Below are 24,379 nucleotides of genomic sequence, written 5' to 3' on the forward strand. Positions count from 1 at the left end.
TCACGCAGGAATATGAAAGCTGAAAGTCTTTAAATCTTTCGGCCTTCATATCGTCAAGTATTCCATTACAGGTTCTTGTGACTAGTTGTGGCGGAGGATAGTGTGTAGCCCGTCCTCCTACACACCAGCATCAGGTTTCCAATAACTTAAGCCACATGTTTACTCGCCGTTGTTGCTATGAGTGAATAGCTTCGTTCATTATATATTTGTTCATTGTGTCTCGTAACAGGCCTTTAGTTTCCAACGTACTCCCATACTACAGAGTATCGTACGCATTTACACGACTGCTGTTATCACACGATAACATTCCAGTTATATATTTTGTTAGTTTGTTTTCTTTATACAGGAAAAGGTCTTTGATGTTCATCATACCTGTATGTTACGTGTTCACTCCAGTTACCACGAAGTAACTTACTAGGTTGCTGGAACTTGCTAGGTTGCTGGAACAGAGGCGGATGTAGGGAAAGGGGGTAAAAGGGCCAGGACATCCCCTCTGAACCACTCGTTTTGATTATCATTGAGTAATTAGTCATTAAATTATTACTGTTACTATAAAAAAGGCATTATTTCTTGACCTTTAAAACTCAAGAATTCATTTTTAAAGAATCGTTCCTCCGGCGGGCTGACCTCCCCACAGTACAGGCAAGGATGTCTTGTCTCTCAACAGTTCCTGGATCCATCCCTGGGCTTTAACTGATTCATTAATATGGAGAACTTAAAGATAGAGGATGCAAAAGCGGCCGGATAATCTAGTGTAATGCTTAAACCGGGCTGAAATCCATGGGCTGTAACTAACGGAAAATGAGTGTTATGATCATACTGTCAAGTAATTTATAGCTCTCACGGTGGTGACGCATAGATCTCATCATTTATTCATCACAGGCTATCCTGCCTCCCTTCTTTTCCGTGCACAAAACTGTGCACGCAGAGGAACATAACTGAATTACGGGGTGTATATACTCAGAGGTGAAGAAGAATTTATTCGGATTTTTTAACCCAGAGGGTTAGTAACCCGAGACGCCTCGAGAAGCCAGTGTAGCTTATTTCCATTGGGGTCTTAAGGTGCTCTTCCTCAGGATGTGACCTACAATAGTCGGTTAACACCAAGGTACCAATGGAACAGATGCAACAGGTATAACCACTATACAGCGTACACCGATTAATGCTTGAATATATGCTATATGAAGTTGCTGATCTTCCTCTTACGATTAGATTACATGATTTACCGAACATGACGAGTTTCACCAGGATCCAGCCTATGCAAGGATATTCATTTTTTTTCATTTGTCTTTATCTGTGTCGTTTGCATGATCCCTCGTTGAAATTTCTGTAGAAGACCTCTCGAATCAATATACCTGACAATGGCCTCAATGACATCTGTTTTAGTAGCGTATTGTGCGTGCCTCGGTGTTTGTTCCACCCTACTCTCATTCTCTCTTTCTCTCTCTCTTCTTTCTATCTCTCTCTCTGCTTCTCGTTTATAATATATGAATCTAATTGTTCCACCAATATTAGCAAATGGAAGCCTTTGCGTGTAATTAGGTCGATAGATGTGACGATTATGGTAATGGTCAGTTGGGTCGTAAGTGGAGAGAGAGCAGTTAATTGTTGGTTTAGTAATATCTGTGGTAAATGTCAATCACTGTAATACTGAATACTTGTGTAGGAGCTGAAAGAACATGTCAGTGTGTGTGTGTGTTTCGTATGTGTGCGTGTTCACCTAATTGTGATTGCAGGGGTCGAGTCTCAGCTCCTGGCGTCTGTCGGTCGTGTCCTGGTCTATATTAGTGTATAAGTGTCTGTTTTGCGTGCATGTGTGAGTCTTCTCTCATGCACACGTGTGCTTCCATGCCTGCCTGTGTGCATAAACTTGTTATCGTTGTTTCCCTGTCCCACCTTAAGCCGGCGAGGTAGGGAGGTCAAGTTTGACAGGACCTATATAAATGGAAATTGCAATTATATCGATGACTGTTGTCTCTCGTTGTAGTCTCTTCGTTGCCTCATACGTGTTGTTCTCGGTGTTTCTGGCATGCCCTCTTCAAACTCGCAAAGAAGAAGTATCGTCAATTTTCGAGGTGGGTGGGGGCACATGCGTGAGTAGGGGAAGACGAACAACGATATTGTGCGTCCCCTACCCTACCTTCCCCCATTCCATGCTCCTGACACAGGTGGTGTTTACTGATAGTATCACAAGAGGAAGTGGGGGAGGGGAATGGTGGGGTCAGACTCCCCAACACTCTTATATCTCTAACATCTCCTCCCACGATCAATACCCCACCTGCCACCTCTTATTAGTCTATGTACTCTCAGGTCTAACTAGCTTCCTAAAGTTCCAGGTCCTCTAGTAGACTCGTAGCTAAGCGGTAGCGACATGGACACGGATTTGATCCTAGAGCGGGTACAGACATCGGGCATGTTTAAATTACACCTGTTGCTCCTGTTCACCTAGCAGTAAATAGGTACCTGGGTACTAGCCGACCATTGTGGGTGGCATCCTTGGGGATAATGGGGTAGTTATCTTAGATAGGAAGAATAACAGCCTCTAAATTCAACTGTAAGATATCCTAATGTGTTTCCAGGATTTAAATCCTTACAGATCCTACTGCTTTAGGAGCCTATTTGATCCCTCCCGGTCCTAGGATACTCTAGGCCCTTTATGTTTTCCCGGTAACAAATCCAAATTCAATAAAAGACTGGTGTGGGCAGTCAACCAGAAGTCACAGTAGTTAATGCTGGAAAAAAAAATGTGATTTGCAACTTCTCTACGACCTAGCTCCGCCCTCCTCATGCATCTCTTTGTTTCCTGGACCTCCTACATCTCTTTGTTTCTCTGACCACCTCAAACCCCCTTTCGTTATTTTCCAGACCTTATCCCTTGCACCTCTCGTTTCCCAGATCTTTTTGCCTCCTTTTGTTTCCTAGACCAATTACACCTTTCTTTAATGGATCCCTTTGTACTTCTTTTTTTTTCTAGACCACTTACGCCTGTTTTCTAGACCACTTACACCTCTTTGTTTAATAGATCCCCCTCGTAACTTTTCTAGACCACTTACACCCCTTTGTTGAATAGATCCCCTTCTGCCTGTTTCCTAAACCACTTACACCTCTTTCTTTAATAGATTCCCTTGTACCTCTTTCCTAGACCACTTACACCTCTTTGTTTGTTACCCGTAGCATCCTTGCTTCCCAGACGTCATACCCTCCGCCTCTTTGTCTCTCCTCACCGGAACACTAAAGGTTAAGTCACATGACATGTTCTCGTGATCTGGAAATTCTCTCCTGGGTCGAACATGTAAGAATAAAGACATTCAAACGTATGACATTTATTACACGTTTTGCCTGCTGGGAACTTATCAATACAGTAGAGAACAGAGAAATAGAATGTAGTTTATTCTCTATATTTAACCAATAGCCGAAACCTGCAATAAATGTCGTGAGTGTTGCATGCCTGAAGGATGTTTTGGGACCGGGCCGCGGGGTCGTTGACTAACGACCCCGCGGCCCGGTCCCAAACCAGGTCTCCTGGTGGCTCAAGGCCTGATCAATCAGGATGTTACTGCAATCAGACATGCGAACCACAGCCTGGCTGATCCGGAAGTACCTTGAACTTTTCAAGTTCCCTCTTGAAGACAGCCATGAGTCGGTTGGTAATTTCCGTTGTTCGAAGGAAGGCTGTTGAAAAGTATTGAGCCCCATTACACTTACTGTGTTATGTTTTAGTGGACTCATGGTACCCCTCCTTTCATACTCTTGCTTTCGTAGGGAGTGATTTCTGTGTGCATATTTGGGACCAGTTCTTTCAGGATTTTCCAGGTGTAAATTATGATGTATTTTTCTCGCCTTCATTCTAAGGAGTACAGATCAAGGGACTTTCAATGTTCCCAGTAATTTAAGTGCTTGACTGAATTTATGCGTATAGTGAAGGTTCTCTGCACATTCTCTAGGTCTGCAATTTCGGCCGCGTTCAAGGGGGCTGTTAGTGTATAACTATATTCCAGCCTTACAGAGGACCATTATTGGCTGGGCACCTCTTGGATGTCTCTTTATTCCGCAGTTTGTGGAATTTTGTGAATGTATGAGTGGCATTGCTGGAGACAGCTGGGTTTCTCTTGTATGGGCCAGTAGGCCCATACAAGAAGCACTAAACCCGTAGGGGTCGTGCAGCGCTTGTAGAATGGGAAGTATTCACGTTTGATCCTAGAGGATGGGTATACCTGGAGGGGGTTTTGGAGGTGAGCGCCCCCCATGGCCCAGTTCGTGACCAGGCCTCGCGGTGGATCAGGGCCTGATCAACCAGGCTGTTACTGCTGGCCGCATGTAAACCGACGTACGAACCACATCCCGGCTGGTCAGGTACTGACAAAAGATGCCTGTCCAGTGCCATCTTGAAGAGTCAGGGGTCTATTGGTAATCCCCCTTATGTATACTGCGAGGCACTTGAACAATCTTGGGCCCCTGACACTTAGTGTTTTCTTAGCGTACTCGTGGGTAGCTAGAATTCCTTGATCCAGACATCACGTCCCCCTTCACAAGCACAAGTCAAAGACCTCAAACAACTTGCGCTGTTACTGAATTTTTCCCACCGGAAACTTGAATATTTGTATTAATAAATGGGTCGTGGAAAGATTAAGACTCACTTCAGGATTCTCTCCCAACGAATATTAAGGTAAATAATTTCTCTGACTGAAAAAGCCCTTGGCTGGCGAAACATCTGTTTAATGTCCTAATACCATTTTTGCCCTTTATTTGTATATATTCCATTTACAGCTTACCTCTGCCACTTCTTCCTCCTTTCCATTTCCTCTTCCCGACCCACCTTCTGGTCTTCTCTGGTTTTTGTAGATCAGCTGTGACTTAATCATAGGTCAGCAGGAGCTGAAATGTCGTATAAAGTATCCTCTCTATATGTGTGTGGGTTATTTGCAAATTGGTCCAGTTACGGTACGGTAATTTTTATTCTTCATTGTCCTTCGTGTCTACCAAATGACAGTGTTGCTCCACTGATTTGTCTTGCTGATATTTTTAGTCTTTTCCAGGAAATAATATATTTTCTTGAATAGTGCCATTATATGTGTCATTATATTTTTTTATGTGTGTGTGTTAGCGTGGATATTTAAGTTTTAATTTGTGTGTGTGTGTGTGTGTGTGTGTGTGTGTGTGTGTGTGTAAGTACATGTATTTATCATTATGAATACACCCGTGTTTTGACTCCTCTTCCTATTTTCTACTTCTTCTACTACTTCCACTACCAGCCTTACCACTACTTTTTCTTCCTCTCTTGATCCCGTCCCTGTCCCCCTTGCCTATATATACCGGCTCCCTTACTCTTTTATGTTAGTGTGACTTTGTAAGTGGTCCAAGTTGGACCGAAACGTCGTGGTAAGCTTCTCTCTCTCCTATGTGCGGGTTATTTTTGTATCGTTCCAGTCACAATATTGTGCCTTTTTGTTCTTTAAGAGAGGACAAGACGGAGCTATAAAGTATAGCTGGATTACAGCCAGCTGATGCTAACCATTTATTTTTGCACTTGTAAGGACAAGAGGTGTCATCCTACCTCATTTCCATCTAAGGTATACTGCGACCCACAAAGGCAAGTGAAAATCTGTGTGTGCAATTATTTCGCAAAAATCATTCTGAACCTAAGGAAAAAAAATATATTTCACTGTTTTTGTTTATTAAAATATTGTAAACTTGTATAAAATATATTTAGTTGGATTAGGCTAAATTAAATTGCGCTTATAAAAAGGTTAGGTTTCCTAAGGTTCTTTTGGTACAAATCATTAATTTTTATATCAACATAAATTAAAAAAAATCTTTAAATGTATGAGAGAAAATTTTAGGACTTAATTTTAAATGAATTCTTGCTAATTGACCAGTTTTACCTGTGTGTATGAGAAATAAATGATCACTGTGGAGTGTTGCCCTTAAAAAAAAGTAACCCAGTCAAGCCTCTGATGGCTACCCGTCTTGTGGCATAATAGGTGTCATGTGGTTGTCCACGACGTTCAACCAAGTGAAGCTGTGGTCAGTGAAGAAGAGCTCTGGAACACTGACCTTATACAGTTAACAGTAACGCTGCCACCATCACCTACCTTAGCCCGTCTTGAAGCCTAGTATCAAACGTTATCCCTCGTGATCCCTACACTTATTTTACGTTAAAAACATGTGATGATTTCTCTACATACGATATATAAGTTATACGAACTTATGGCAGAATAATGTCAATTAACCAGATTTAATGTGATGACATATATTAACACCCAGGTATGTTTAGGAGGATTAATTGTAAAATTAACAGGTCCTTCCTTCTTTTTTCCCCTCACTACCTCCTGTCTCTCACTCTTTGCTTTAATATCCTTACCTGAATCGTCTAAATAATGGAAGATATTTCCAAATCAAGATAGTAGTAGATAGCCTGGATGTATAGTAGATTATTATTATAATCATGGGGAAGCGCTAAACCTGTAGGATTATGCAGCGCCTGTGGGGGGGATGGAAGTATTCAGGCTTAATTCAAGGAACTGGATCACAGATCCAATTCCCTAGATCAAGAGCCCCACACCAGCGTCAAGGAACCTCCCCTAAGGGGATGTAGAGTCTCTCTCCTGCTATTTGCCTTTCCCACATACTCTCTCTCTCTCATAATCACAACATGCGTGAGAGTGTATCATGAGAATAGAACACAAATAGACCGCTTTGTTACTAGTCACCCTCAGGTCGCCGCCAGTGGAGGACACGTCCGTTTCTCCCTTCTCTCACCCTTATATCTCTCCCTATCTTTTAGCTCCTGGTGCGTCCTTTGTTCACTTCACTCTTCCTCTCTATGCGCTGAATGACCCATACGGGTTTAGCGTCTTTTATGCGAATATAATAATGTGTGGTAACCTGGGGGATCTGAAAGAATTCGCTCCCTACCTGCGTTATTGAACATCTTGTGTAAAGGTCAGATGATTCTCCTCCTCTGGCTTGTGTCTGTGTTCTTCATGCTAACTCATGTTGTGCTGACTTTTCATGCTTACCCGTGACATGCAGACCTCTCCCCCCCCAAAAAGAGGTGATAGCCTGTCACTGTTTTGCTTCCACAGGTAATATCCTGATCTGTCATGCTATGCTTCCACGGGTAACATTCTGACCCGTCATGCTTTGCTTCTGCAGGTGACATCTTGATCTGTCATGCTTTGCTTCCGCAGGTGACATCTTGACTTGTCATGCTTTGCTTCCGCAGGTGACATCTTGACCTGTCATGCTTTGCTTCCGCAAGTGACATCTTGACCTGTCATTCTTTGCTTCCCAAGGCAACATCCTGAACTGTCATTACTCTGCTTCCCCGTATTACATCTTGATCTGTCATTACTTTGCTTCTCCGTATTACATCCTGAACTGTCATTTCTTTGCTTCTCCGTATTACAACCTGAACTGTCATTACTTTGCTTCCCCATATTACATACTGACCTGTCATTACTTTGCTTCCCCATATTACATCCTGAACTGTCATTACTTTGCTTCTCCATATTACATACTGACCTGTCATTACTTTGCTTCTCCATATTACATACTGACCTGTCATTACTTTGCTTCCCCATATTACATCCTGGTCTGTCATTACTTTGCTTCTCCATATTACTTCCTGAACTGTCATTGCTTTGCTTCTCCATATTACATACTGACCTGTCATTACTTTGCTTCTCCATATTACATCCTGAACTGTCATTACTTTGCTTCTCCATATTACATACTGACCTGTCATTACTTTGCTTCTCCATATTACATACTGACCTGTCATTACTTTGTTTCTCCGTATTACATCCTGAACTGTCATTTCTTTGCTTCTCCGTATCACATCCTGAACTGTCATTACTTTGCTTCCCCATATTACATACTGACCTGTCATTACTTTGCTTCCCCATATTACATCCTGAACTGTCATTACTTTGCTTCTCCATATTACATACTGACCTGTCATTACTTTGCTTCTCCATATTACATACTGACCTGTCGTTACTTTGCTTCCCCATATTACATCCTGGTCTGTCATTACTTTGCTTCTCCATATTACTTCCTGAACTGTCATTGCTTTGCTTCTCCATATTACATACTGACCTGTCATTACTTTGCTTCTCCATATTACATCCTGATCTGTCATTACTTTGCTTCTCCATATTACATACTGACCTGTCATTACTTTGCTTCTCCATATTACATCCTGAACTGTCATTACTTTGCTTCTCCATATTACATGCTGACTTGTCATTACTTTACTTCTCCATATTACATACTGACCTGTCATTGCTTCCCCATATTACATCCTGGTCTGTCATTACTTTGCTTCTCCATATTACATCCTGATCTGTCATTACTTTCCTTCTCCATATTACATCCTGAACTGTCATTACTTTGCTTCTCCATATTACATCGTGACCTGTCATTACTTTGCTTCTCCATATTACATCCTGAACTGTCATGCTTCGTTCCCCCAGATGACATCCTGACCAATCGTGTTATAATTAATATTCTTTTCCTCCCATTATACTCATGTCATGCATAACCAAGTCATGCTTGCGTAAGCCATCTACCTGTCATGTGTACTTGTGGCATTTTACTTGTACTCTGCGGACATATACTATACTGACTTGTATGGTACTGGCCTGTGTCATGGTCTGTATCATGCTTTCTTGTGATTTGTCACCATCATTCTTTGGGTCTCCTTAATCACCTGTGGTCTTATGACTACTTGTTAATCCCCACAAAAGCAAGGGTTACTTCCCATAATTATGTTTCTCTATAATTCTTTAATTTACCATAATTATCTGATTCTTCATAATTACCATTGATTCTCTGTAACTGTTTAATCAAATAATTAACCATTCTTCATAATTGCCTGTCATTCCTCAGAAATACCTGTTACAACCCAGGTACTCGTTACTCTCCATAGTTGACCTCTGATTCCCTAGTTGATTCTCAATAATCATTGGTGTCTATAATTTCCTATGAATCCCTCAGTTACGTGATACTTCCATAATCGCCCTGTTCTCGATGATTATGATTCTCCATAATTACCCATCAATTCTCATAATTACCTGTTAATCCCCTTTTAGGTGGCTCCTTGCTCAGTGGTAGCGACTTTGGCCCACAACCGAAGGACATTAGTTCGAATCCGGGGTGGGTGGAGACATGGGTTAAATATCCACGTGTGTGCTGCCCGTTCACCTAGCTAGGTGTTAGCCATCTGTTGTGGGTCGTATATCTTAAGCTAAGGTCCATTACTTCCTGTTTTTTTTTCACAAATACCGTAAATATCCCACGGACCAAAGGAGAACACATTGGCAAGGTTATGATAAATAATGGTATATGGATACCGACAGTTTGTATGTAACAACCTCAAAAGTGCTGCCTAGAGCAGCTGCTGCTACAGTTAACCTGACGACTGCTTTGTGGATTTCAAGAAAATTAAAGCCCGTGTAATGGGGGGAAAAAATCATGCAGGCTGTCTTCACCCTGCCGACATCAGTGAGCGGTGTGTGGAAGGTGCTTAACTTTGCTGACACGGAAATGGCAAGTTACCACTTCAGAATTACCACTTATTATTATTATCAAAAAGAAGCGCTAAGCCACAAGGACTATACAGCTACCACTTCTGATAGTCCAGCAAAGATTAATTTCTCTGCTTCAACATAAGTTCTCTTTATTTACCATTTCCAATTACTGCATATTTTGATGTTTTGCTGTGAACACTGATTTAGTTTAATATGTTTATCACTGATGGCTCTTAAATCCCCTGTATGGGATTATTATAATCAAAGGGGAAGCACTAAACCCGTAGGATTATACAGCGCCTGTGGGGGGATGTGGAAGGTATTCAGGCTTAATTCGGGGAACTGGAGCACAGATCCAATTCCCTAAATCAAGAGCCCCTCACCAGCATCAAGGAACCTTCCTTGAGGGGCCCTGTATGGGAGAGGTGTACTACTGGGCAGTCTGCCAATATTATCACAAGTGTATCAATTCAATTCAATTCAGTTTATTCTCTATAAAGATTACAATGTTGAATTTACAGAATTTGGTTGTTGTGTGGTTTACATGTAGTTAAATAATGATTACAGAGTGTACCACTAGAACGCCTAGCATGGCTAGGCATTTCGGGCAGACTTAGTTTAATTCTTTATTTTAAAATATTACAAATTATGAGGTAAGTTGGTATTATGGCTAAGTGACTAAATACTAGTTTGTGAGTTTAGCAATGTGAATGCTTTTGTTTTGGCACAGTACATAGTTTCAGTATTGGAGTATCATAGGATTCATTATTTTAAGATTGAGATTAATATTTCTGTTTATGGTCAAATGAGTGAGTGAGTGTAAGTGTGAACCACCAGGTGGTATTCGTGTAGTTAGTTGATGGGGTGTATCAGGGAGATAAGATGTTTTCTAATGGTAGTTTTGAAGGTGATGAATGTGTCTGCAGTTCTAGAGTTCTCAGGTAGGGTGTTCCAGATTTTAGGGCCTTTGACATACATTGAAGTTTTGTAAAGGTTTAGTCGGACACGGGGAATGTCGTAGAAATGTTTGTGTCTGGTGTTATGCCTGTGGGTTCTGTCACAACTATCAAGAAAGCGTTTTAGGTCAAGGTTGATATTGGAGTTTAAGGTCCTGTAGATGTAGATTGCACAGTAGTAAGTGTGCATGTACTGAACAGGGAGTAAGTTTAGATCTATGAAGAGTGGGGGGGGTGTTGCCAGGGAGGGGATTTAGTGATTATTCTTACTGCAGCTTTTTGTTGGGTTATTATTGGCTTTAGGTGTGTTGCTGCAGTTGATCCCCAAGCACAAATAGCATAGGTGAGGTATGGATAAATAAGCGAGTGGTATAGTCATAGTCGTAGATGGGTTCCTTAACCTTTCTGGATTTTTTTTTTTACTTTAGCTTGTATTGTATTTTTAAGTCTGTCTTGGTATCTGTACTTGCATCTGTCATCTATAGTGCTGTGTCCCCGTCAGTGTTTATATTCTCATTGCATTAAACATTATCCAGGCTCATTCTTCCTCTTTTGTGCTTCACATTCGATGTTTGCTCTATCATAAAGTTTGTACACGCAAGTAAATGCCGTTTATTATTGTGTTTATTCATTCTTCTGTGTCTGGCATTAAGGTGCTGTGGCACCCCCTACAAGTTTTGGCGCTTCCATGTGAATATAATATTTCTGGCATTGAATTTGTAAACCCCTGAACATGGTCGGTGGTTTGAAGCTTTGGATTTCCCACAGTCAGTTGTCCCGTTTTAAAATTACTAATTGTCAGTCAACACACGCGAGTGCTGGTAGCATAATTAATGCATGATGGCACCCAACGAGCGGCTTTTCAAATAAAAAGGAACACATGGACTTCACATCGTTGGCACTTTTGGAAGTCATTGCTCTAACGACGAAACACTGTCCATAGCAGATTCACTCCTGGTTATGTCGTGGATGAGTTCCCTCTTTGTGCAGTGTTCGCCTGGTTGTTGTAGCCATCTAAATCACAATTGCTAATTACCCTATTTATCTAAGGGCAGTCACAAGTTTCAGCCCCTTGTTTATGCCCTCCTTACTGAATGTGCCATTTTGGATGCTTTCTGTGAGCATCAATATTAAACGCATTACCACATTATTTTCCTGTTTGTCTTTGCCCTGTAAATCCTCTTTGCATCCTTTATATAGTATATGCTTCACTTATCTTTTGCTATGTTTTCACATCTGCCATGCAGTGCTGAATGACCCTCAACACAGCTTGGTACCAGGATGTTTGCCGACTAGTGTGGGGTCGCATCCTGGGCACCAAATTAACCTAATGTACCCGAAATGCTCTGCATAATGGGCTTTCTATATATATAGTATGTTATGAATATCAGCTAGATCTGTGTAAGTTGTATCATGTACTTGTAGAAATAAAGATTATTATTTTTATTATTATTGCTTTCCCCTCATGGGAGGTTCCTTGATGCTGGTGAGGGGCTCTTGATCTAGGAAATTGGATCTGTGCTTCAGTTCCCTGAACTGAGCCTGAATACCTTCCATTTCCCTCCCCACAGGCGCTGTATAATCCTACGGGTTTAGCGCTCCCCCATGATTACAGTATTATAATAATACTATTACCCTCATCCTTCATTATGCATGTAACTGATAATTGGTTAGCCTTGAATTATGATGGGGAATGATGTAAATCATGTAGAAAAAGCTTGAACCCTTCAGGAGAGGTGCAGTGATGCTGGTGAGGGGTTCTTGGTCCAAGGAATTGGATCTGTTCTTCTGTTTATTGGATCAGACTCGGTTGTATTCAATTTCCCATGCACTGTAAAACCCTTATAAAATTAGCATTCCCCAAGAGAATAATAATACGTACATACTTACAAAAAAATTAATAAAACAAGAATAATAATGTTAGGTTTTAAATAAAACTGTTAGGAAAAATAACAATTTTACATTAAGAACTTTTTTTTATCAGTTTATCTGACATCCATGGCAGTGTTGTATGACCCTTTTGAGTTTACCACTTCACTTGATTATACCTGGAGTTTACCTGGAGAGAGTTCCGGGGGTCAATGCCCCCGCGGCCCGGTCTGTGACCAGGCCTCCTGGTGGATCAGAGCCTGATCAACCAGGCTGTTACTGCTGGCTGCACGCAAACCAACGTACGAGCCACAGCCCGGCTGATCAGGAACCGACTTTAGGTGCTTGTCCAGTGCCAGCTTGAAGACTGCCAGGGGTCTGTTGGTAATCCCCCTTATGTATGCTGGGAGGCAGTTGAACAGTCTCGGGCCCCTGACACTTATTGTATGGTCTCTTAACGTGCTAGTGACACCCCTGCTTTTCATTGGGGGGATGTTGCATCGTCTGCCAAGTCTTTTGCTTTCGTAGTGAGTGATTTCGTGTGCAAGTTCGGTAAGTCCCTCTAGGATTTTCCAGGTGTATATAATCATGTATCTCTCCCGCCTGCGTTCCAGGGAATACAGGTTCAGGAACCTCAAGCGCTCCCAGTAATTGAGGTGTTTTATCTCCGTTATGCGAGCCGTGAAGGTTCTCTGTACATTTTCTAGGTCAGCAATTTCACCTGCCTTGAAAGGTGCTGTTAGTGTGCAGCAATATTCCAGCCTAGATAGAACAAGTGACCTGAAGAGTGTCATCATGGGCTTGGCCTCCCTCGTTTTGAAGGTTCTCATTATCCATCCTGTCATTTTTCTAGCAGATGCGATCGATACAATGTTATGGTCCTTGAAGGTGAGATCCTCCGACATGATCACTCCCAGGTCTTTGACGTTGGTGTTTCGCTCTATTTTGTGGCCAGAATTTGTTTTGTACTCTGATGAAGATTTAATTTCCTCGTGTTTACCATATCTGAGTAATTGAAATTTCTCATCGTTGAACTTCATATTGTTTTCTGCAGCCCACTGAAAGATTTGGTTGATGTCCGCCTGGAGCCTTGCAGTGTCTGCAATGGAAGACACTGTCATGCAGATTCGGGTGTCATCTGCAAAGGAAGACATGGTGCTGTGGCTGACATCCTTGTCTATGTCAGATATGAGGATGAGGAACAAGATGGGAGCGAGTACTGTGCCTTGTGGAACAGAGCTTTTCACCGTGCCTGCCTCGGACTTTACTCTGTTGACTACTACTCTCTGTGTTCTGTTAGTGAGGAAATTATAGATCCATCGACCGACTTTTCCTGTTATTCCTTTAGCACGCATTTTGTGCGCTATTACGCCATGGTCACACTTGTCAAAGGCTTTTGCAAAGTCTGTATATATTACATCTGCATTCTTTTTGTCTTCTAGTGCATCTAGGACCTTGTCGTAGTGATCCAATAGTTGAGACAGACAGGAGCGACCTGTTCTAAACCCATGTTGCCCTGGGTTGTGTAACTGATGGGTTTCTAGATGGGTGGTGATCTTGCTTCTTAGGACTCTTTCAAAGATTTTTATGATATGGGATGTTAGTGCTATCGGTCTGTAGTTCTTTGCTGTTGCTTTACTGCCCCCTTTGTGGAGTGGGGCTATGTCTGTTGTTTTTAGTAACTGTGGGATGACCCCCGTGTCCATGCTCCCTCTCCATAGGATGGTAAAGGCTCGTGATAGGGGCTTCTTGCAGTTCTTGATGAACACGGAGTTCCATGAGTCTGGCCCTGGGGCAGAGTGCATGGGCATGTCATTTATTGCCTGTTCGAAGTCATTTGGCATCAGGATAACATCAGATAGGCTTGTGTTAACCAAATTCTGTGGCTCTCTCATAAAAAAGTAATTTTGATCTTCAACTCTCAGTCTGGTTAGTGGCTTGCTAAAAACTGAGTCATATTGGGACTTGAGTAGCTCACTCATTTCCTTGCTGTCATCTGTGTAGGACCCATCTTGTTTAAGTAAGGGCCCAATACTGGACGTTGTTCTCGACTTTGATTTGGCATAGGAGAAGAAATACTTTGGGTTTCTTTCGATTTCATTTATGGCTTTTAGTTCTTCCCGCGATTCCTGACTCCTATAAGATTCCTTTAGCTTAAGTTCGATGTTTGCTATTTCTCTGACCAGTGTCTCCCTACGCATTTCAGATAGATTGACCTCTTTTAGCCGCTCTGTTATTCTTTTCCATTGCCTGTAAAGAGAGCGCCTGTCTCTTTCTATTTTACATCTACTCCTCCTTTTTCTTAGAGGAATAAGTCTTGTGCATACATCGAGTGCCACCAAGTTAATCTGTTCTAGGCATAAGTTGGGGTCTGTGTTGCTTAGTATATCTTCCCAGCTTATATCGGTTAGGACTTGGTTTACTTGGTCCCACTTTATGTTTTTGTTATTGAAGTTGAATTTGGTGAATGCTCCCTCGTGACTAATCTCATTTTGTCGGTCTGGGGCTCTGCGCATACATGTCTGAACCTCAATTATGTTGTGATCTGAGTATATTGTTTTTGATATGGTGACATTTCTTATCAGATCATCACTGTTAGTGAAGATGAGGTCTAGTGTATTCTCCATTCTAGTAGGCTCTATTATTTGCTGGTTTAAATTGAATTTTGTGCAGAGATTTAAAAGCTTGTGTGAGTGTGAGTTTTCATCAGAGCTGCCTCCTGGTGTTATTACTGCAACAATATTATTTGCTATATTCCTCCATTTTAGGTGCCTTAAGTTGAAATCCCCCAGGAGCAAGATGTTGGGTGCAGGAGCTGGAAGATTTTCCAGACAGTGGTCAATTTTTAACAGCTGTTCCTGGAATTGCTGGGATGTTGCATCCAGAGGCTTGTAGACTACCACAATGACTAGGTTTTGGTTCTCGACCTTTACTGCTAAAACTTCCACTACATCATTTGAGGCATTAAGCAGTTCTGTGCAAACATTATTATTATTATTATTATTATTAAGACATTCATATATTGTAGTATCATTGTCTATTAATATCCCTTTGCAGGAATGCTAATCCTTAATGTATAAAGCTCCTGTAATACATGAGTGGTCATATGGCATTGTGTACTTAAAATCCTATATTAACCTAATTTTGGCAGGTGGTGGATCAAGCATCCGCAGTGTCTCCAGCCTTCCAGACCTGCAATATCCAACCATCAACCACCCTGGTCTTACTCACACCCCACGATTCTCTGAAACCAACCCTGGGCCCTCACATGCCCACTCTGCCTTTGATGTGATGGTTGGCAGGTGAATCATCATGCAGTTCCTTTCTTGTTACATACCATCTTACATGAGTCAGTAGGTCACTGTACTGTCTGTGGACAAAAAAAAAAAAAATTCAATATTATCACAAGTGTATCTTAGTCCCATAGGGATCCTTAACATTTCTAGATATTTTTTATTTCAGCTTATACTGTATTTTTAAGTTTGTCTTGGTTATCTTTAATTATTGCAATTTAATTTATTTCCTCATTTTTGCCACATGTAGCATGTTTATAAATTCACCTACAGCACTTGTATTGTATTAATTTTTTTTGTCATGAAATTTAAGTGAATTCACACATGCAAACAGCTCTATTCTCTCCATTTTGCATATACAGGCTGTACTATCCTCTGTGGGCTTTGTAGGTGTCAATTTGCCACTTTATTAAAGATATTAGATTACTGTACATGTATTAGTTTTCATACAATAACTTTGAATGCCTCTGCAGGTTGGATTTAAACTCAAATGCCAATATTTAACTGCATCAAAGATATTTCAAATGCTTTTGAGTGCACTGACATGGAGGGGGCTGAGCTTATGGGGTACAGGTACACAATGTTTAGATCACGCAGCAACTGATGCACATTAGCTTGATACATAGCGATAATCCTACTCTTTTACACTTGCCGACAGTCCTGATCTCCAATTTATACTTACTGACAGTCTTGATCTCTCCCATTTATTCATACTGACAGCCCTGATCTCCAAATCCTTTTAATACATATAGTACTGTATTTGTATTTTTTCTTAATGCACGGTGTCCCATAGCTTGATCACTAGTGCACTCAGCTTACACACTGAGGTCCAGGGCTCGAATCCCCAGTACGGCTGGATAACATTAGGACGTGTTTCCATAGACATCTGGTGTCCATGTTCACCCATCAGTATAAAATCGGTACCTGGGTGTTAATCGAATGGTGTGGGTCACATCCTGGGATAAAACTGACCTAATTTGCCCGAAATGCTCTGCATAACAAGCGGCTTTCTATATACTGTAGTAGTATGTCATTGATGTCAGCTAGGCCTGTATACCTTGTACATGTACTTGTAGAAATAAAGATATTATTATTATTATTCTAAGATTTTTGCCTTTTTTTTCCAAAGTGGCAGTGGTGCTAGGCGGAAGGGGTTGTACTGGGATAGTGACAGTGGTGGCTCAACAGACTCTCTTATTGATGAAGCAGAGCATATCACCACTACACCCCTGGACCCAAACATTTACCATATTTATCCTCCTGCTCATGGTATGTACTGAACTTTTATACATACAAAAGATAAATATGGCCAAGTGGCTGGTGAACAACTGATGAGTGTATTTTTTCTGCAAAAATGTGGAAGCAAAATAAACATAAATAATAATAGCTTGGAAAGACTTAAATTGTCCTCCAGGTATAAAGTTGCAATACAAAGGAAAAGATTACTGTACATGCAAGATCTTTAGAATGTCAAATTACCAAAATTAAACTTTAAATTTTAAAATTAACTGTAATAAGGTTAAGAATAGATAAACACATATTCTATAGAGTGGAATTACATAACTTTGGATACCGAATGCATTGTAGTTCTTAGCTCATGATTGATTTACTGTACTGACAGAGTACATTTCATAATATTATAGTATACCATAATTTGAAGTGATAGGTGTAATAGTGGTATTGCATTGTTATTTATCTCTCATAATAAAATCCATGAGTCTGTCAACAGACAGGGATATGCCACAGAGAAAACGGCACAAACAGCAGAGGCGGAGAACACGTTCACACCAGGGAGGATTCAGTGCTTGGAGAAGTGAAGCTGATTCTACTAGTTTAGGTTAGTTGTGTGCTGAAACTTTACAGCAGGATTTATCTGTCTTGACCATGTTTGTACTGCAATTTGGAGTGCCGTTGTGAAATGTGTTTATACCCACTTGTACTGACCATACCACGGTCATTACGATTTCGTGAGTCACTTGTACTGTATTTATTAAAACATCTTAATACAGTACACTCTTAAATTACTGTTAATCTCTTTCTTTTCAATAGTTCATAAGAAGGTAATTGGTTTTCCATTTATTCATTAAACTGATGAACATTTTATCCAGTCATTATCAGAACTAGTACAGTTATAGGTGTGAAAAAGTGAATGGCATAAACATAATAAAAATTTCACTTTTCTTGTGTAAAGGAGGGCCACTGATGAATTTTAAATATAGTATCTGTATTGGCTTACTTCATATGATGTACAGTAATTCTTTGCTATATATATTTCAGAATGGTTTTACTAATTTTTGTTTCATTTATCAAGGGATTATCAAATGACATTGAAGATTCACAATGCTACAGATAATTTTGTTCCACAGCTGCCAGCAGTGGGCGTCCATACCTGCCATACCGTGGTGATCAGCTGTCTCCTGGCCAGCAGGTAAAGGTGCTAGCACCAGGTGGAGGAGTAGCTGTAGCTAGAGTCCTGACAAATCAAAAGTCTTCACGGCAGATCATTGACAAGAATCGTCATATTTCTGACCCTATTTCCTGTGCTACTGTGACAGTCATTCTGCTGAGTGAACCAAACAGGTGAGAATGAGCAGAGGTCATATTGGGTTATGACACTGAGCATATGTAGCCATGTTGAAATGAACAGTTCGGCCATTCCTTTTATTATGGTTGAAACAGGAGGATGCAAAAGACAATCTGGGGATAGGGCGACATAACCAAATTATCCCCATTTAAAGTAAAGTAAAGTTCCTTTCAGATACTGTACACTTAAACATAATAGTATATATTAAATGAAAAATGAATCCATAATTTAATATACAGTATATCACTCCACATAGATCTCCTTCTGAAATAAAAAAGTTGGCTTCAAAATAATTTATTATCATGGCTTCAAAATAATTTATAATTACGGTACTGTATATAACAATTTGAAACAGCATAGCTGTTTGTTATATACATTACAGTAATTATACAAATTAAAGCTATAAGTAGAGACTTAACTGATGTGAAAACTCATTCATATATGTAGTACAGTAAATATATGATTTTCAGTATTAATACAGTTAGCTTGTGTTTCAGGTTGCAAGGAAGTGTGGTGACTGTTCCCCTGGAAAAAGTCCTCCTTGCTTGGCCTAAAGTCTGACAACACATCATATCTACAATCCATAATCGAGCAAGGGAAATATTATTGCTTATTTTTCAAGTAAAATTATTATAATATACTGTATTTTGTATCATGCAGTTCATAACAAGAGAATTGTGTGCTAAATATTCATTATTATTTGTGAATTTGTTACAGTACACTAAACAACTAAAAATTAAAATTACTTACCATTTGTTAAAATGTTATAAACAAATTGCAGTATTTTCTTGCACTTGTTGAATTATGTTGGCCCACCAAAATGAAAGGTAAAATCTAAGTCAACCATTCTCTTATTATTAATGTCCATCCTGGTACATAAAAGGACACAACAATATGTCACATTAGTTGCACTTGTGTCCTTTTACTTAGCATATTGTTGGTAATTCTACCAACATGAACACTCCTGGTACAGTATATACAAAAATTAATTGAGTTTCCAAACATGGAAGTATTTCTTGCTAATATCTTCTACAGCAGTGTGTTTTGTATCCTCAGTCTAATCCCACTAGCTAATGTCCATGACCAGCAAGGAGAAACAAAGCAGAAATGAAGATATACTAGATGAGGCAACAGTCAGAAAAGATAAAAAAGAAAAGTGAATCTGGATAATTACACCATGAAGAGATGGGTGTGGTTTTGAACACTGCTTTCCTTCAAGCCAGTTCCTTTGACATTCCAGTTTTTTGGATGGATAAAGACACTGTTGTAGAAGGTGTGTTAAGAAAGTTTCGAATACCATGTGGTAACAGGATAAATATGTATACGAGGCATGATGAAGTGTAAAACGAAGGTAGTCTGCTAGAGTACAGTATGTGCTGGCAGATAAAAGGTATAGTACATGTTTGTACAGAAGTCTGATGTATATTATCAGTAATTACCAGGTATTTTGTGGTAATTAGAGCAAGAGGAAGGAGCCCAAGGCAGGGTAGATTATGTCAGTAGGTAAAAGGATAAGTGAATTAATTAAATTAAGAGATAGTTGGTGAGAGGTATGAGCAAATGTTGGAAAAAAGGATAGCAAGCATGAAAATAATAAAGAGGACATAAAAGAAATGTTCTTTCAACACACCAGCTGCATTCCACCAAAGGAGAAATGTATGGTAGTTTAATAAAAACTAAGCAGGCAACACAGCCATTGTGTATTGATACCTTCAGTTACATATGTGTGGTACACAGGCGGAGGCTTGACTGACGAGCTAGGTGCCTCAAGCATCACCAGGTACCTGCACAACATGTGGTTACAGGAGGATAAGTACTTAAGGGGGAAGACGAATTATCAGTGGAATAATGAAGGTGGGATTGTGGTGGTTATGGTAGGTGGGTGGACTGTCATTGGATTACATATGTGCCCTTTGGAAAGAGCTAGGGAGCAAGCAATGGTCAATGTATTATCTCTGGGCTACCTGCCTTGGTGAGAAATAGCCGATGGCAAAACTATTATGTATTACATTTTATAGAAATTTGGGAATTACAATTTGGTTTAGTTTGTGAAAAGTACAGCATATGGGGAAACTGAAAATCTGGATTTCGTCAGGGATGCCAGATTTTTCGTTTTGTAAGAGATAAGATATAAAACTGTTGACAAATATTAGAATGTTTGCTGAAGATTTTGAATTTGTCACTATCCTCTAAATCTAGGAAAAGTCCTATTGTTCTGACGAAGACGTTGCAAGAAGTCAGAAAATTCGTAAGAGATTTTGCAATTTTGGTTCTTTTTTTTTTAATTTTGCATTTACTTCATGCTAAAGATGATGGATCTGTGAACATTTTTCTTACAATGTAATTTTTTATTAAGAGCAAATCTGTGTTCTATGTAGCTAAAAAAAATATTTATTGTAATGCCCATAATGCTCTCTTTGAGGTCAGTAAGTGTTATGTAATAGAGGATACTTTTGTTTTCTGCATATATTAAGATGATGCTCTTGCATACACTGTGTCAGTATTCTAATGATAATCATACTAACGTGTGTAAATTTTATCTTAAAATTATCTAAGAATTAAGCATGGCATCTTTGTCAGCATGATTCTTGTGAAGGTCTTTAGCATTTTTCAAGATCTGGAAAGAATTTTTCATAATTTTTCTTTGTGCTCGTGATGATACAAGATACAGTGCCAGAAAGAGTAACTAACTCCATTGCAGCTTTCAAAATGAAAATGTTAAGTGTTTGGTTAAGTAAGAATTCTTTGTACTTTTCTGAACTTTGTAATAAATATTTACACAATGTCTAAAACAAAGTGCGATGCATGACTCATTCAGTCAGCATATTATGGTACTGCCATTTATCATTGTGCAAACATAATAAAAATTGCTAAATAACACATGGAATTTTATTTCCTTCATTGAATGGAATGTATACCTGCCACTTGTCATATACAATATTAAAAAAAAAGTGCTTTAACAACATATTTTACTTTCATCATTATATGCCCTTCATGAGAACTTTATGCAGATTATTATTAAACATTTATTATTTTTATTTTATCCTTTTAGTTTTATGTCATAGATAAAAAATCTTTATAAAACAAATTATTACCCTACTCAAAACAGCAAATAGCCATTCCTTGTCAAATTATGTACAGGTACTGGTACTGCAATTTGAAATTCCTAATTATTTAATGCATTTTAATCCCTTCAAAGGAAGGGCCTTGGTCATGGAATTGGAGGTATCCTCCACTTCCTTGGATCAAATCTGATGGTCCCTCATTCCCCAGACTGTGTGATCCCCGTTGGTTTAATACTTCTCCATATATAATTCTTCTTTCAACAAACCGGCTGTATCCCACCAAAGCAGGGTGGCTCAAAACGAAAAACGAAGTTTCTCTTTTTACCTCTAGTAATGTATACAGAAGGGGGTTACTAGCCTCTTGCTCCCGGCATTTTAGTTGCCTCTTACGATACACATGGCTTATGGATGAAGAATTCTGTTCCACTCTCCCATGGAGATAAGAGGAAATAAAAAACGACAAGAACTAGTAAGCAAAATAGAAGAAAACCCAGAGGGGTGTGTATACATACGTTTGTACATGTACGTACTTATGTTTCAGTAACCTCAGCATTACTGTATTCGTGAGTGAGAGCTAAACCCACTGGGAAGTGAAGTGTTCAGTGGTAGCCTGGAACCTAACCAGCTGTATAAGTGGGGTCCTTCTGTATGTGTAGTGTGACCTAATTGTAAGTAAAAGTAGCAAGACATGCCTGAAACCTTGCCTGCTTGAGACAGAAAAAAGACACCAGCAATCCTACCATCATTTAAAACAATTACAAGCTTCCGTTTTACACTCACTTGGCAGGACAGTAGTACTTCCCTGGGCAGTTGCTGGGAAGTACTACTGTCCTGCCAAGTGAGTGTAAAATGGAAGCTTGTAATTGTTTTAAATGATGGTAGGATTGCTGGTGTCTTTTTTCTGTCTCAAGCAGGCAAGGTTTCAGGCATGTCTTGCTACTTTTACTTACAATTAGGTCACACTACACATACAGAAGGACCCCACTTATACAGCTGGTTAGGTTCCAGGCTACCACTGTAAAGTGAAAATTGCTGTAAAATGAAACATTCGTTTTTCATTTTCAAATGCATATAAAACCTGATAACATCCTTACACTATCATATATTAAGTGAGCAACAGAGCTAGGCCTAAAAAATGCATATACTATATATACACACATTACATACTTTAAGGTATTTTTATCCTTAGCTTATAGTGAGTGGTGAATATATTGTAGGAAGTCTGAATAAGTAAAGAATGGGTATAACTGATAATTGCTGCACTAGCAAAATGCCGTAAAGAGAAGCACTATAAAGTGGGGCTCTCCTGTATATTAAGGAGCTCCCTTTACTGGGAGTACCTTAATGCTGATGAAGGGCAGTTGATCAAAGGAATTGGAGTTAACCTCTCCTTCCTCGAATTATACCTCCTTACTTTCCATTTCCCTGGTGATGTATAAACTACAAGATAATACTTTTCCATGAACAATTTTAATAATATGGAATCACAATATATAAAAAATCTCATCTCAGATAAGAGGTTTAGTATTACCTAATTATACTTGCTGCTCATGCTCATCTAGTAGTATATAAAGTACCCGGGTGTTTATCTCCTTATACCTGCTACACTCGTTCACCTAGCAAAAAACAGGTGCTACCCTGGGTGTTAATTTCCCTATACCTGCTACACTTGTTCACCTAGCAAAAAACAGGTGCTACCCTGGGTGTTAATCTTACACCTGCTGCCCTTTCTCATCCAGCAGATAAAAGGCACCTGAATGTTAGTCAACTGTTGAAAGTTGTATTCTGAGTTGAGCTGCAGTATACAATAGACAGAACTGAGGTAGGGTAAGAGCTCCTATCATATATTATAATTATATTTATGGCAAAGCACTAAAAACCACATGGGCCATATAGTACCTGGGGATGTAATCTTGTTGAATTCAATTATTACACTTATGTTATTACAATCATGGGGCAGCATTAAACCCATAGGGGTCCTACAGAGGTTCAATCCAAGGCTGGGGAGGAGCTCCAATTCCTCGGATCAACTGTGGAAAAAAATCAATGGATCCGGGTTTGTGGCCCCGTATAGAGTTGTGGGGTGCGCCTGACCATGGTGTAAGTGCCTTGAATGTAGATGAGCCACACCATATTGCTGTGACCATGTCTCATTCCTTCCCAGGTAAGGAGCTCTTCATCCAGGAACTGGAGCTACCCTCCTCTTCCTTGGATCAAACCTGATAACTTCTCATTCCCAGGGTGTTATGGGACCATACCAGTTTACCACTTCCAAATTAATATAACAATAATAATAATTATTATTATTATTATTATTATCAAATAATAATTATAATAATGTGACTGAATCGCCAAATTTTTGAGAGGAATATTGGTAGCCTGAGAGTCTCTTATGAGGTATCAGTAGCCTCACCCTCACTTAATATGCAACTCCCACAACTATATTGCTGATATTAATAATGAATGAGTGCCCTGGTAGGTGTGTCTGTTAATTATATATATTATATTATATAAATATTGTATGATACCTTCACCTGGTTGGTTCCATGTTCGTGATATGTATTCCAAAATGTGGTGTCGTGAATGTTGAGGCTTAAAATCTAATCTTATATTTGCCAAACACGCATTATTATTATTATAATCAAGGGGGAAGCGCTAAACCCGGAGGATTATACAGCGCCTGGGGGGGGGATGTGGAAGGCATTCAGGCTTAATTCGGGGAACTGGAGCACAGATCCAATTCCCTAAATCAAGAGCCCCTCACCAACATCAAGGAACCTTCCTTGAGGGGTGCCAAACACGCAAATACCACAGACGTTATTGTGTGATGCCCCATGGGGAGTAGGTGCCTTGAAGCTATGGAAGGGCTGCTGATTTCGTCCCTTCTAGTATCAGCTGCATTGGCTCCCTATCAAAGGTATTAAGCTTAAACTCAAGTATCTTCCTAATATGCTTTAATCTTTTACATCGGGCTCGGGAATGTTCCTGTGAATTACCGCGGACACTTTTAGACTAAAGAACCTCGTGCTGTTGGAGTGAAGTCATTCCCAGGAAGAGCATATTCTTACATAGCTCCTAG

General features: G+C 39.8%; 1 protein-coding gene across 1 annotated transcript in view; it reads left to right on the plus strand.

The window, feature by feature from the left end:
• LOC128686917 (uncharacterized) overlaps positions 1–21,109 on the plus strand; it is a 35,011-nt gene extending 13,902 nt beyond the window's left edge. Inside the window, exons 5-9 of the mRNA XM_053774191.2 lie at positions 15,510–15,660; positions 16,781–16,920; positions 17,381–17,488; positions 18,018–18,231; positions 18,733–21,109. Of these exons, the coding sequence (XP_053630166.2) occupies positions 15,510–15,660; positions 16,781–16,920; positions 17,381–17,488; positions 18,018–18,231; positions 18,733–18,796 (677 nt within the window). The 3' untranslated portion in view covers positions 18,797–21,109. The remainder of the gene's footprint in view (positions 1–15,509; positions 15,661–16,780; positions 16,921–17,380; positions 17,489–18,017; positions 18,232–18,732) is intronic.
• Positions 21,110–24,379: the final 3,270 nt, after the last annotated feature.

The sequence above is a fragment of the Cherax quadricarinatus genome, chromosome 7 (assembly GCF_038502225.1).
Source record: "Cherax quadricarinatus isolate ZL_2023a chromosome 7, ASM3850222v1, whole genome shotgun sequence".
Taxonomy (NCBI): Eukaryota; Metazoa; Arthropoda; class Malacostraca; order Decapoda; family Parastacidae; genus Cherax; species Cherax quadricarinatus.